The sequence below is a fragment of the Rhinoderma darwinii genome, chromosome 2, assembly GCF_050947455.1.
Source record: "Rhinoderma darwinii isolate aRhiDar2 chromosome 2, aRhiDar2.hap1, whole genome shotgun sequence".
Classification (NCBI taxonomy): Eukaryota; Metazoa; Chordata; class Amphibia; order Anura; family Rhinodermatidae; genus Rhinoderma; species Rhinoderma darwinii.
This window is the reverse complement of record NC_134688.1, coordinates 328,591,501-328,607,247: the sequence shown is the minus strand read 5'-3', so window position 1 is coordinate 328,607,247 and position 15,747 is coordinate 328,591,501. Positions and strand designations below refer to the sequence as shown.

Genomic DNA, 15,747 nt, shown 5'->3' with positions numbered 1-15,747 from the left:
GGACCATTTGGACTACGTCGTAGATTCGTTGGACTACTTCGCTTATTTAAGCTTTATTTCTTTTTTTTTTTTAAATAAAATGGTTAAAGTGGATTGTGTGGAAGAGTTGTCATTTCAATAAAATAAATTTCTTTTTCTCTGTTTTTTAATACTTCATTACCGCCTTAGTAATGGCAGTTGTGTGATTGAGAGCGTCCATTACTAAGAAGGGGCTTAGTGTTAGCCGGTAATAAGGCTAGCACTAACCCCTATTATTAGCCCGGTACCCACCACCACCAGGAGTACCGGGAAGAGCTGGGTACGATCCAGCACCCGACCGTCTGAAGAGAAGGGCGGGTACTGGCGTTGCTGCAGGCTGGTACTATCAGGCTCGGAATGGCCAAAAACCATGAAAAATGGAGGGGATCTCACGTAATTTTTTTTCTATTATTTATTTTTTTAAAAGACGTGGGGTTCCCGCTATTTTTCACAACCAGCCAGATACAATAAAGCAGCTGCAGCCTTGCATCACCAGCGTGGGAAGGGCCACGTTTTTTTATCCCATCCCAGCCTGGTAAAACCAGCTTGTGGCCACCCTGCTGCCTTACCGTCGGTTCAGATGGTCGGGTACTGGATCGTACTCCCCTCGCTGGCAGTTAGAACCGGGGTAATAGGGGTTAGTGATAGCCTTATTACTGGCTAACACTAAGCCCCTTCTTAGTAATGGACGCTCTCAGACAGCAGCCACAGCAGCCATTATTAAGGCCATAATAAAGTATTAAAAAAAACCAGACATAAGAAAAACTTTTATTGAAATCTAAACTCCCCCATGCAACCCTCTTTCACCATTTTTTTTTTTTTTTTTTAAAGTAGATCGTAGTAGTCCAATGAATCTACGACCTAGTCCAAACGCTCCAGCAGAACCTACCAAAAAAAAAGCAGTATAAAAATTTGCCACAATAGTCACTCGATATAACTATACTGTAATCACTTATATGGTCTGCAGATATCTTGTGTATAACTGGCATCTACCTCTATAAGGTCACTATATGGTGGTAATATTGGTCTATATATAGTGTGATTTATTCACTAACAGTATGGTGGGTTTTTTCTGACACTATGTTGTAGTAATATGTGATCATGGTTTGGTAGTTTTATTCAGTAATCGTATAGAGGTATTACTCAGTAACAGTATGGAGGTATTACTCAGTAACAGTATGGAGGTATTATTCAGTAACAGTATGGGGGTATTATTCAGTAACAGTATGGGGGTATTATTCAGTAACAGTATGGGGGTATTATTCAGTAACAGTATAAATGTATTATTCAGTAACAGTATGGAGGTATTATTCAGTAACAGTATGGAGGTATTATTCAGTAACAGTATGGGGGTATTATTCAGTAACAGTATGGGGGTATTATTCAGTAACAGTATGGAGGTATTATTCAGTAACCGTATGGGTGTATTATTCAGTAACAGTATGGGGGTATTATTCAGTAACAGTATGGGGGTATTATTCAGTAACAGTATGGAGGTATTATTCAGTAACAGTATGGGGGTATTATTCAGTAACAGTATGGGGGTATTATTCAGTAACAGTATGGGGGTATTATTCAGTAACAGTATGGGGGTATTATTCAGTAACAGTATGGGGGTATTATTCAGTAACAGTATGGGGGTATTATTCAGTAACAGTATGGGGGTATTATTCAGTAACAGTATGGGGGTATTATTCAGTAACAGTATGGGGGTATTATTCAGTAACAGTATGGGGGTATTATTCAGTAACAGTATGGGGGTATTATTCAGTAACAGTATGGGGGTATTATTCAGTAACAGTATGGGGGTATTATTCAGTAACAGTATAAATGTATTATTCAGTAACAGTATGGAGGTATTATTCAGTAACAGTATAAATGTATTATTCAGTAACAGTATGGGGGTATTATTCAGTAACAGTATAAATGTATTATTCAGTAACAGTATGGAGGTATTATTCAGTAACAGTATGGAGGTATTATTCAGTAACAGTATGGGGATATTATTCAGTAACAGTATAAATGTATTATTCAGTAACTGTATGAATGTATTATTCAGTAACAGTATGGGGGTATTATTCAGTAACAGTATGGAGGTATTATTCAGTAACAGTATGGAGGTATTATTCAGTAACAGTATGGGGGTATTATTCAGTAACAGTATGGGGGTATTATTCAGTAACAGTATGGGGGTATTATTCAGTAACAGTATAAATGTATTATTCAGTAACTGTATGAATGTATTATTCAGTAACAGTATGGAGGTATTATTCAGTAACAGTATGGGGGTATTATTCAGTAACAGTATGAATGTATTATTCAGTAACAGTATGGGGGTATTATTCAGTAACAGTATGGAGGTATTATTCAGTAACAGTATGGGGGTATTTTTCAGTAACAGTATAAATGTATTATTCAGTAACAGTATGGGGGTATTATTCAGTAACAGTATGGGGGTATTATTCAGTAACAGTATGGGGGTATTATTCAGTAACAGTATGGGGGTATTATTCAGTAACAGTATGGGGGTATTATTCAGTAACAGTATGGTGGTATTATTCAGTAACAGGATGGAGGTATTCAGTAACAGTATGGGGGTATTATTTAATAACAGTATGGGGGTATTATTTAATAACAGTATGGGGGTATTATTTAATAACAGTATGGGGGTATTATTTAATAACAGTATGGGGGTATTATTTAATAACAGTATGGGGGTATTATTTAATAACAGTATGGGGGTATTATTCAGTAACAGTATAAATGTATTATTCAGTAACAGTATAAATGTATTATTCAGTAACAGTATGGGGGTATTATTTAGTAACAGTATAAATGTATTATTCAGTAACAGTTTGGGGGTATTATTCAGTAACAGTATGGAGGTATTATTCAGTAACAGTATAAATGTATTATTCAGTAACAGTATGGGGGTATTATTCAGTAACTGTATAAATGTATTATTCAGTAACAGTAGGGGGGTATTATTCAGTAACTGTATGGCGGTATTATTCAGTAACTGTATGGGGGTATTATTCCGTAACAGTAGGGGGGTATTATTCCGTAACAGTAGGGGGGTATTATTCAGTAACAGTAGGGGGGTATTATTCAGTAACAGTAGGGGGGTATTATTCAGTAACAGTAGGGGGGTATTATTCAATAACAGTATGGGGGTATTATTCAGTAACAGGATGGAGGTATTCAGTAACAGTATGGGGGTATTATTTAATAACAGTATGGGGGTATTATTCAATAACAGGATGGAGGTATTCAGTAACAGTATGGGGGTATTATTTAATAACAGTATGGGGGTATTATTTAATAACAGTATGGGGGTATTATTTAATAACAGTATGGGGGTATTATTCAGTAACAGTATGGGGGTATTATTCAGTAACAGTATGGGGGTATTATTCAGTAACAGTATGGGGGTATTATTCAGTAACAGTATGGGGGTATTATTCAGTAACAGTATGGGGGTATTATTCAGTAACAGTATGGGGGTATTATTCAGTAACAGTATGGGGGTATTATTCAGTAACAGTATGGGGTATTATTCAGTAACAGTATGGGGGTATTATTCAGTAACAGTATGGGGGTATTATTCAGTAACAGTATGGGGGTATTATTCAGTAACAGTATGGGGGTATTATTCAGTAACAGTATGGGGGTATTATTCAGTAACAGTATGGGGGTATTATTCAGTAACAGTATGGGGGTATTATTCAGTAACAGTATGGGGGTATTATTCAGTAACAGTATGGGGGTATTATTCAGTAACAGTATGGGGGTATTATTCAGTAACAGTATGGGGGTATTATTCAGTAACAGTATGGAGGTATTATTCAGTAACAGTATGGGGTATTATTCAGTAACAGTATGGGGGTATTATTTGTAATTTTGGTCTTACAATCTATGTAAATTACTGTGGTGTGGGCTGTGGGGAAGTGTGAGTGTGGCAGCAGAAGATCAGGCTAAGAGACAGTCTGCAGAGTGGCATGTGATGTACTTTGACATGTAGGTGATACTTACGTGTGGTATGTGGGCCCATAACTTGTGTACAGCCCAGGGCCTAAGATCATATTAATCCACCACTGTCATCAAGCCAGCACAGGCAGACCACAACAATACAGCAGGGAGAGCAAAGAAATCAGCCCAGGACGTGCCGCTTCAAAACAGCGCTAAGCGCGATCCGTCATGGACTGGCCTGAATGTAATTGCAGAGAGTGACACCGCAAATGAGAGTGGCTGCCGAGGAGAGATATGGGGCAGTGCAGGGCAGACTGTACTATTTGCACTGCACTGATTGGTAGTAAGAAGAATTCTTTAAATATTTTCCATACTTCAAACAGCACTTTAAGGCTATGTTCACACTGAGTTTTTTGCAGGAGGAAAATTCTGCCTCAAAATTCTGTTTGGGATTTTGAGGCAGATTTTGTCCTTCCTGCACGTCGTTTGCCGCGATTTTCACTGCGTTTTTCCCTCGCGGCCATTGAGTGCTACGGGCAAAAAACTCTGCGAAATACCCTTTCTCTGCCTCCCATTGATGTCAATAGGAGGTCAGATGCTTAAACGCGCGAAGATAGGGCATGTCCCTTCTTTCTCGGGAGGCATTTTCGGCCGGTTTTTGACAAGTTTTGCGGAGCGGTTTCCGCGCCCAAAAACTCGTCAAAATACTCTGTGTAAACAGGGCCTAACAAATAAACATCAAATGTTTTCCTATTTAAAAAATGTATATATTGCGTGTTTGTTGTGTAAAGCTAGGAATGAGAAAACTCCGATAGATTTGGGGGGGCGGCTTTTTATAGTTTGCCTCAGGCGGCAGACTGGCTAAGTTCACCCCTGTGTAGGGGACAGCAGTGCTTTTTATTTAATAAAAAGATCTATTTTCACCACTTTATTAGCAATTTAAGATTTATGCTAATGAGTTGCTTCATGCCCAAGTGGGCGTGTTTTTACTTTAGACCAAGTGGGCGTTGTACAGAGGAGTGTATGACGCGGACCAATCAGCGTCATGCACTCCTCTCCATTCATTTAGTCAGCGCATAGGGATCCTTTTAGATCACTATGTGCTGTCTTATACAAACACATTAACGATACTGAAGTGGTTAGACAGTGAATAGACATTCCACGGGATGTCTATTCACAATCTCTGCACTTACTATTTCTGTAGTAGTTAAAGCAGAGCAAAGCGTAATCTTGTTGTAACCTGTCATCTACAGCGTAATCTCGCGAGATTACGCTTGCTCTGCTGTAAATACCACAGAAACAGTAACGAGGTGCAGAGATTGTGGATAGTCATCCCGTGGAATGTCTATTCACTGTCTAAACACCTCACTATTGTTAATGTGTTAGTAGAAGACAGCACATAGCGATCTAAAAGGATCCCTATGCGCTGACTAAATGAATGTAGAGGAGTGCATGACCCCGATTGGTCAGCGTCATACACTCCTCTGTACAACGCCCACTTGGTCTAAAGTAAAAAGACGTCCACTCGGGCTTTAAGCAACTCATTAGCATAAATCTAAAATCGCTAATAAAGTGGTAAAAACAGATCGTTTTTTTTAATAAAAAGCACTGCTGTCACCTACATTATAGCGCCCATCTCCTTATGTAGGAGATAGGCCACTTATAATGTGGTGACAGAGCCTCTTTAAGTGCTCAGAGCTTTATGGAAATCTAGCAGTGTTGGTTGGCATGCTGCGCTATTTTTTACGGTATTTTGGATCTGCGTTGGAGGCTCTGTTAGGGGCCCCTGTCACAGATCCACTGTGACCCATAATGGAGCCTCAAATGTAGATGTGAAAAATCCCTTACTTAATCAGAGATCAGAAAGGTCTGAATTATTCTATACAGAATAAAAAGAGACGCCACTTAGCAAATGTTACAATGATGTGAGCGGACTCAAGTGGAGTCATTCAAATTAAATCTCTGCTGCTGGTTTGAGGAATTTGGTATACATATAATTGTAAGGAAAATAACGCATATGGACTACTAATCCTATAACTAAGACTGGCTAATAGAAGAGATACCAATAACATGATAGGAGCACAGGGAACTATCTATTCAATGAAACAAACAGTGGACACAGCAACCACTCGCCAGCCTAATAGTAATACTTTTAATGATCACACATATACAGGTCTTTTCTAGCTTTTATCTGTTGGACACATATATAGAGGTTGGTATATTTGATTGTTTTCCATCATCTTTTGCAGCCCCTTTGTGCCTTCATCTTTCTTTTACTCTAAAGAGGTGCAACCACCTGTTTCCTTATTTTTGGCTTTCCACGCTAGAGACCTATCCAATATTAATAATATTAAAGAGGCTCCATCACCACATTATAAGTGGCCTATATTGTACATGATGTGATCGGCGCTGTAATGTAGATTTCAGCAGTGTTCTTTATTTAGAAAACCGATAATTTTTGACGGAGTTATGACCTATATTAGCTTTATGCTAATGAGTTTCTCAATGGACAGCTGGGCATGTTTTTAATTTAGACCAAGTGGGCGTTGTGGAGAGAAGTGTATGACGCTGACCAATCAGCGTCATACACTTCTCTCCATTCATTTACACTGCAGATAGCGATATAGCTATATCATTATGTGCAGCCACATACACAAACACTAACATTACTGCAGTGTCCTGACAATGAATATACATTACCTCCAGCCAGGACGGGATGTGTATTCAGAATCCTGACCACTTCTCTGCACTTCTCTGTGATTTACAGCATAGCAGGCGTAGTCTCGAGAGATTACGCTGTAAGCGGTCATTTACAGCGAGATCTTGCTGTGCTGTAAATATCACAGAGACGCTACAGAAGTGGTCAGGATTCTGAATACACATCACGTCCTGGCTGGAGGTAATATATATTCATTTTCAGGACACTGCTGTAACGTTATAGTGTGTTTATGTGGCTGCACATAGCAATATATCTATATCGCTATTTGCAGTGTAAATGAATGGAGAGAAGTGTATGACGCTGATTGGTCAGCGTCATACATTTCTCCGTACAACGCCCACTTGGTCATATAGTAAAACACGCCCAGTTGTCCATTGAGAAACTCATTAGCATAAAGCTAATCTAGGTCATAACTCAGTCAAAAATGATAGTTTTTCTAAATAAACAGTGCTGTAATCTACATTACAGCGCCGATCACATTATGTACAATATAGGCCACTTATAATGTGGTGACAGAGCCTCTTTAACCACCATGCCACTAGAACAAGCCACTACCATGTGTGACAGAAAAACAACACATGAATGACACTAAAGGGACAATAGAAATTAGTCAGGAGTGGGAAAATGCAGTACCCTCATTGTCTCTCAAAAATCATACCATTATCATTGAAAGGGGTTTCCCACATTGTAAGTTGTGTCTGCTAGTTAAGCAAACTGATCGCCCATACATTATAAATATCAGACCAGTTAATGTAGTGTGTAAATGCTTGTCATTCTGACCGCATGCTAATTTGCATATTATTTTTATAATGTATTTAAAGTGCCAATAAAGGGGTCTTCCAGCCATAAAAATTGATGGTCTATCCTCCGCTGATGGGTCGGGGTCCGACTCCCGGGACACCTGCTGATCAGTTTCATTTTTACTTGCTCATTGTGAATCTTCGACATGCATTTAGCGGCGATTCACAGGTATTTCAGCCTTATTCACTTCAATGGGGGGAGAAGAAGAGAAAAGGCTGCAATACCTATGAATCGCCGCTAAATGCGTGTCGAACATTCACAGTGAGCAAGAAGAAATGAAGGGGAAGCAGCGCTTGTACAAGCCCTGCGGTCCCTTCAAAACAGCTTCAATTAAAGGGGTCTTCCAGCCAGAAAAATGAATGGCCTATCCTCAGCTAATGGGTCGGGGTCAGACTCCCGGGATCCCCTGCCGACCAGCTGTTTTGAAGGGGCCGCAGCGCTGTGGCCCCTTCAAAACCCATCAGCTATTGATAGCCTATCCTGGTGATAGGCCATACATTTTTGTTGGCTGGAAAACCCCTTTAATTCCAGGGCGCTGTATATATGAAATGCAGAAGGGTTTAAATAGATAACATGACACAAAAAAAAAACTAGTACTGGGCGAATAAACCAAATTAATTAGGATTGATTTGCCCTTTCAATGTGCCACGATTCAGATTCTTTGCAAAATCGGAAAATGTATTCAAGCTCTGGCCCCACGACGGTGGCTTTTCAACCGCCACTACCACTGTAATCTGTACTGCTGCTGCCAATCAGATTACTTATAGATGTGACAGTCGGCGCCCAAGGTTAAGCAGAGGCAGCAGGCATGCAGTATTACGGACTATTTCTGGGTTTACACAGTATACACATTGCAGGCATTTTGTACCGCTGGACAGTAGTATCAATCGTGACAGCTAATCGGTCCCATGTTCCCTGCCCTCTGTATATTGTGTAAACCTAGATCTGCTTGCACTGTACACCCGCTTCCTCTGCTTATCCTTGGGCACCAACAGTCACAGCCATAAGTAACTGATTGGCGGCGGCAAGAGCAGCTGCTATTGAAGAAAAATAGATAAAGAATATTACTTTAATATTAAATGCCACCGCCCTAAACTATGCCATTGTGTTTTAAATAAAAAATGGTTTCAGTGCCAGACCGGCAGTAGATGCCGAGAAAAAAAAAAAAAAAAAAAGGGCCTCCATCTATATTCCTCCAGTGCTTTCTTCCCCCATTAGGGAGGAGCTCACATGTCTGTGTGTCAGTGTTAATAGGTGTGCAAAATTATGTAAATGTATAGCGTGTACATAGCTATATAGTTCGTTTGGCAAGAAAGAAAATAATCAGGATAATCGAAAATCGGCCATAAAGTTTAAGAAAAATCAGACCAAACAAGTACAATAAACATGAGCTTACGTAATGACAGACCGATTCAGAAGATGCGAAAGACCTGCCCTCAAGGGCTTTCTTGCTACAAAGTAGAGAACGTTTCTATGTTTTTATGGAAACGGTACAGGTGAATAGGCCATTAGACTGTGCTGCATTCCGGCAGTTTGGCAAAGAAAAAGGTGGCCACTGGCCCTTTTGTTCTAGGAATCTGTTGGGAACCAGAAGTTGTTCCCACACTCATCAGTCAATTATTAAATATCCTATAGAGGGAAGTAGCTTTACGTGTTGGCATTCAGGCCTCCAAAAAAGTGATGGGACTTTTCAAAACGTTGCTCTGACTCCCCACCAAACATGTATGTGCAGATTGGCAAAGTCTAAATGTTTATTTTAAAAGGGAATAAGGCTAGGTTCAGATCACAATTTTTCATCTTGTTGAGAGGAACTTTTTTTCCCTTTGTCAAATTTACATTTAAACACAGGATGCAACAGGTCAAAAATAATGTAAGCCCATTTTTTCTGTCCTGTTGAAGAACGAGATCCAGATGGATAAAAGTCAATGGTAACATGATAGGCATTATGTTTTAAAGTGCCTCTTATTCTAATCTAAACTTTTCAGCATGATGCAAAAACGTGGTAAGAACATAGACCAAGCAATGCTCTAGCGGCACCGATCTCCCAAGGGAACAAAGGATGAGGTAAGTTAAAACCAAACTTGCCTGATCCTCCCAGCAGGAAACGTGCAAATATGATAACAGACGTAACTGAATATTGAAGTTTTAACTCACTTGTACTTCCAGGTTAGTAAAGGCCACACTCCACAAGGTTGCTTTTTATGATCACATCCGTCACTGCGTCAAACACAAACTGCACATTCTTTGTGTCTGTCGCACATGTGAAATGTGTGTAAATCTCTTTTGTGTCTTTTCTTCTGTTTAGATCCTCAAATTGGCACTGAATATAGGCGGCAGCCTCTTCATATGTACTAGAGCCTGCAAAATGAACATACATTAGTTATAATGTTTATTGCACAGACTGATATAACAACTAAGATACAGAACTCCAGTCATGTGCCACATGCAGAATGTACCCGAGTATTCTGGGTAGCAGATGGTAAGTGGGCTCCTGCTGATCTTCTCTTCAAACAAGTCCTTCTTGTTGAGGAAGAGGATTATGCTGGTGTCAATAAACCATTTGTTGTTGCAAATACTGTCAAACAGCTTCATGCTTTCATGCATACGATTCTGTGGAGAAGAAAATTAGAAAACCGAGGAAGCCCATTAACAGGTTGTTTTTTTTAAATTGTGTCAAAAACCGTCAGGTACAGGGTCAGGAGGGAGTGAAAGCGGTGCTGCATTACAGAACATCCATGATCTGTGCTGCCCTAAGAAAAAAAAAAAACTGCTAAAAAGCAACGCTGAAGAACATATGTAGCCCGTAGATATCGCTCATACATAGAGTAGTAGCTAAAATATTCTTATACCTTAACTGGAATTCAGCGTTAAAGGCCTTGTATACGTTTGAACACTTTATTTTTTTTTTAATTAAACAATTTGTCATGGTGTTTAATGCAACTTTTTAAATGTCTTTGTTAAAAACATGCAGGATCCAGCTATTAATCTCTTTTCAGAATTTAGATGTGATCGATAACCGGTGGATCCTGCATGTCAGAAACCGCTGACACCGAAGCCGTCAGTCCCGCAGACCTAACAGATTCATGTTTCAGTGTAAGATACAGCTTCTATGTATCCAGGATACATAGAAGCTGTATCTCAAAGAGTAAATATATAGTTTTTTTTAATACAAACCAATTAAAAATTTGCGTTGAACACTACGATACATTTTCTTTTTAATAAAACAAAGTGTTCAAACGTTTACATAGCCTTTAGGCCAAGAAAGACTCACTGTAAATAACAGAACTACCAGAAGAAAGGGGCATTTAAAAAAAAGTCATAACGGTTTCTTTAATAATTAATTTTTATGTTGAGATATGATCACTTGGAATTACAAACACAAAGCCTGAGCTAAATTACTGAGAGAGAACAACAATATATCCCCTTTGGATTTCAATTCACAAATAAAATTATATGAATCTTCCATCCTTTTGTCTGGAATTCCTGTTAATCCAGCATGGGATAAAAATAATCCCATGCCGGATTAACATGAAAAATACCTGTTAATTTAGCACTGGTAGGCAGCGTCTGGTAGGAAGGCGTCAATCTGACATCTGAATGCCAGAACACTTAATTTAGCCACTGAATGTAATGCAAGTTAATAAAAGTTATCTAGGTTCTGGCATTAGGCCTCTGTTCACATATATGATATGCCTCTTTGCCTGTGAATCCTAATACATATTAAAGTTATGACTACCCTCATCACCAGCAGCCCATGGCCCATGGTCTGCTGCAGACCCCGGGAAATATACATGTACATCTGTATATGCTTATCAGGACGATCAATTGTCTGACTCACACTGTACAACAATATCTACTTCCTATCTGGTTTATATAATGGCAGTTATGTACACATACATATATATATATATATATATATATATATATATATATATATATATATATAGGGTCAGCAATGTATTTAGAGACTTGGACCTATACACACACACACACACACACACACACACACACACACACACACGGACTGCATAGTGAATTGGGATGGAGATGCAGTATCAGCAAATATCAACATCACATTGTAGCCGACAGACTTATCATTGGATTGCACTTGTTTGTAAACAAATTTGAAGAGCCATAGCTACTATAAAACAATTACGTATTTCTGCAGTCTTTGCATGAGTGGCTCTTATATTTATCCACATTTCTGGATCCAAATACAAAAATAAAATAAAAAAGTATGCAAAAATGTATCAGCTGGGCAAATCCAAACAACCAATGGCCTGCTCCAATGTTGCATTTACAGCTCTGCCAGCATTAGATGAGGCGCTAAAAGCACAACTAAACTGCGGAAATCACAATTAAAGTGATGCTTAATTTTCACTGTATATTTTTAATGTATTTCTTTATTTAAAATACAATACATGGAAATAAAAAAAAGAAAAAAAATGTAACATCTGTATCTATACCGATACACTAGAGTTTAACACCGGCATAACCTCACTTACCATTTCTTCATCTTCAGCCAAAAGCAGATCATAGTCACTGAGTGCCACACAAAAGATGATTGCTGTTACACCCTCAAAACAATGGATCCACTTCTTTCTTTCTGATCTCTGTCCTCCCACATCAAACATTCTGCATAAAAAAAGTTACATAAGGATAAATATCTGCAGAGCTAGCCAAAAGACAGAAAGTGAGGCCCACAGTACTGTAAATGTGGTCATAAAGAATCACAATAGGTCAATTGATGTCCCTATAGTGCACACGCAGATCTCCCACTAAGCCAATGCTACAGAGGAAGGATGATCACACTTGAACTACGAATTAGATAAAACTGTGGAACTAGAACACGGATTCAATGAACCATAAATCATGCAGGTGGAATGTTTAATACAGAATTTTTCTAAAAGGGAAAAAAACAATGTATTCAGGAAAATGCATTATTTATGCCAGAAGGCAAACAGTAGAACACTATTGTTGTACGAAAAACAAACCTTCGTTTCACATTACAATGAAAGGGCTTCTGAAATAGATCATTGAGGGACAGCTGCTGTGACTTACTTGAAGTAAAGGTCTTTGAACGTGAAATGTGTTTCCACAATACCCGTCGTTTTGACACGCGTCCGGAGTACATCTTGTTGTGTAGGAATGTAATTGGCCTGTGAGATCCTATCCAGATCATTTAGGTAGCTTTAAAAAGAAAGATTTTATGAAATGAGCCGTAACAGTACTCAGACACATAACTCTTAAAGCCCTATTTGTTGCTTCTATTGCTTTTCCTTCCTCATTTCTCGCACTTACTATGAGGCAGAGTCATTGAGTTGGTATTCACGGGAGCGGCAGAAGCATGCCTGTACTCCGGAATCTTTCCACAGCCTCGTAATAACACCTGCAAGCTCTGGAGTGAGAATACCTTCTTCTGCAGTACTGGCTAAAACAAATAGTTGTCGGGCATCATCCTAAATAGAGCGAAAACAAAAGAAATAATAACAATAATAAGTTCATGCGTAATCAGTTACACAAACAATAAAATGTCCTCATGGCTTTAGTGCCAAGAAACAGCATCAGCACATGCAATATAGTCAAATGACTTCGCCCTTACAGCTCTGGCCACATCTCCAAAATCGATCTTCAGTCTTCCCATGGCTCGTATTATAGCAATTATGGACTGAATGGTGTTACTGTAGACAACCACTTTGTATTGCTTGCACTCTTCTTCTGAATATCCATCTTCATGGATAATCCTAAAACCACAATAAATGCATTAGAGTGCACACAAATATGTTTTGTATTTTATAACAGACCAGTTTATCATTAAGTAAAGGCCCTTTTACACCAGCCGATAAGTGGCCGGAGCAGCAAGCGCCGATCAACGAGACATCATTGATCGGCGCTCGATTGCTCCTGACACGCGGAGCTATGGATAGGGACGAGCGGCCGTTACTCCGATCGCTCGTCCCCATACATTATCAGGTCGGCAGCGCGACTCCCTGTTTACACAGGGAGAGGTGCTGCTGACAACGATAAGCTTTTACTTTTTTTTAAAACGATACGACCAGCAGATGATCGAGCGTGTGCTCGTTCATCTGCTGATCGTTCCCATTTACACATGGCAATAATCGGCAACGAGCATTATAATTAACACTCGTCTGCCCGATAATCGTCCTGCGTAAAACCCCCTTAATGTGAGAAATGCGAATATGTGAAAGAGTTTTTACATGACCTTCTCTAAGGAGTGAAATAGTAAAAGCACAACGCTAAGAATATTGCTCATGGACTAGCATGTAAGTTCTCGTATGCACAGGGCCTCCTCCGGGCCACAGGCTTTTTTCTTATCCTAGATAACCGCTTTAAGATTCTATTGGTATTAAACTATTACATATGACATTGCTTATAAACAAATAATACATGAAAACATCACTATGTCTTCTAGGTCTATCGACAGTTGCCTAGGATATAGGAACCTCTACTTACTTCATCTGCTTCACAATTGTGCTTTTCCCAGACTCTCCAGCACCTGCAAGGCAAAGTAGAATTCACTCCATTATGTCTTAATAACAGAATACCACATAACATCTAAAGAACTAACTCTTCAACTGGCTATACACTAAAGATCTTCATCAAATAGCCAGAAAATGGCAGTCAGAAATCACTAATATGGGCAGATTTACAACCGTAACGCACAACCATTACTCCGGTATAGGCTTATCCAACATAATACAATAGGATGGAGAAGCCATGACAATATGTACTTATGATCTACAATCTACTATTTACATATTATTTACCAACTAACCAAACTGAACTAGGCAGAAAGTAGTAAGTCGCTGCCAGACGGCTTATATCTTTACAAACAAAAGGTCCAGCCATGTTGATATCCAAAACCTCAATCGGCAATTTCAGGGGAGAGAAAAATCGGGCTATCGGGACACCGCCATAGACATTGAATGGATGGTCGGTTCTGACAAATTCAGTGCGTTTGACCGACATTCATGTAATGTGTATGGCCCTCTTTAGGTATAAAAGTATCTCTTTGTATCTTTTGTGATTTTCACTTCCTCTCTGTGAGGGTTCTGCCCTGGGCACATGTTTATGTTGTCACAGTACCAGTTTGTTTTTCAGACGCACCTAAATGCTGATGACACAACACTGTACACTTCCTCTTGTGAACGCTCTCATGAGAGACGGCAGGTTGTATGTCCTGCCATATCCTCTTTTTATCTCAAGCTAAAAAAATATTATTTCTGCTGTTCACTGTGCTGCTTCTTCCTACATCTCCCCTTTCACCGCCGTCTACCAACCTACCCAAGCTCCGATTGGTCAATGACCCATCACCCTCTCTATTCCCAACCACTCATTCCCATGTCTAAATCATCGCATCTATAGAAGACAAATGAGCTATACATGATCACGCAAATGTAGGGATAGATAATAAAAAAATATCAGTTTATCTCCGTCTATTACTCTTGGATGGTAGACAAGAAGTCTTTAGGATGTTTTTTTGATGATAATAATTTGAGCACTCCTTTTGTGTTGGCACAGATACAGACTTGGTGACTGTTTCCTGCAGCATTATGTAAAATTCATATCACAAGTGCAACTTTTCTAATTTACATATTGCGTTTGTGAAATAACCGGGACTCATCTTCAACGTGTGAATAAGGCCTCTATTAGATGCAAGGACCTCTCTCATTAATTCATTGACAAATGCTTGGCTGTATGTTTTATATTAGTAGTTTGGATGGTTACAGCTTCCCCCTCTTCCAAAAGTGCATGTTTATGGGGTAGTCGGGAGAAATAACTTCTTTAATGTGTATGGCCACCTTTAGGCTGCAGCACTATGAGACTCGGTCTTAAATGAACAGACATTTATAGGTTGGGAGGGGCGACTTTGGAGAAAAAGACTTCACACACTTCATACACCTGGGAATTCACATGTGAAATGATCACTTAGCTGAAGGCATATTAAAATATAAATAATTATCATGCTCGGTGAAAAAAAATTAAGAATATCTTTTAATGGACCTCTATTACTGTCTATATGTTAGCAAGAAGTAGGTGGTCAGATTAGTGGTCATTAACTTTTAGGACGCAGCACTATAAAACTGGAAGGAAGTAACAAGACTGCAGAATCAGGCTACACACAGGTTTAGTTGTAGTCTGTTACCATGGAGACACCTAGGTCTGCATAGGAGCTGAAGACAAAATAGTAGGATATTTTTAATCAGGACTATTTGTAA

At 39.2% G+C, this 15,747-nt stretch overlaps 1 protein-coding gene across 1 annotated transcript in view; it reads right to left on the bottom strand.

Annotated features, from left to right (window-relative positions):
* GNAI3 (G protein subunit alpha i3) overlaps positions 1-15,747 on the bottom strand; it is a 49,036-nt gene that overhangs the window by 6,531 nt on the left and 26,758 nt on the right. The window contains exons 2-8 of the mRNA XM_075853649.1: positions 13,982-14,024; positions 13,110-13,251; positions 12,809-12,966; positions 12,569-12,697; positions 12,013-12,142; positions 9,964-10,117; positions 9,662-9,865 (exon numbers count right to left, since the gene is read on the bottom strand). Coding sequence (XP_075709764.1) covers positions 9,675-9,865; positions 9,964-10,117; positions 12,013-12,142; positions 12,569-12,697; positions 12,809-12,966; positions 13,110-13,251; positions 13,982-14,024 — 947 coding nt within the window. The 3' untranslated portion in view covers positions 9,662-9,674. The remainder of the gene's footprint in view (positions 1-9,661; positions 9,866-9,963; positions 10,118-12,012; positions 12,143-12,568; positions 12,698-12,808; positions 12,967-13,109; positions 13,252-13,981; positions 14,025-15,747) is intronic.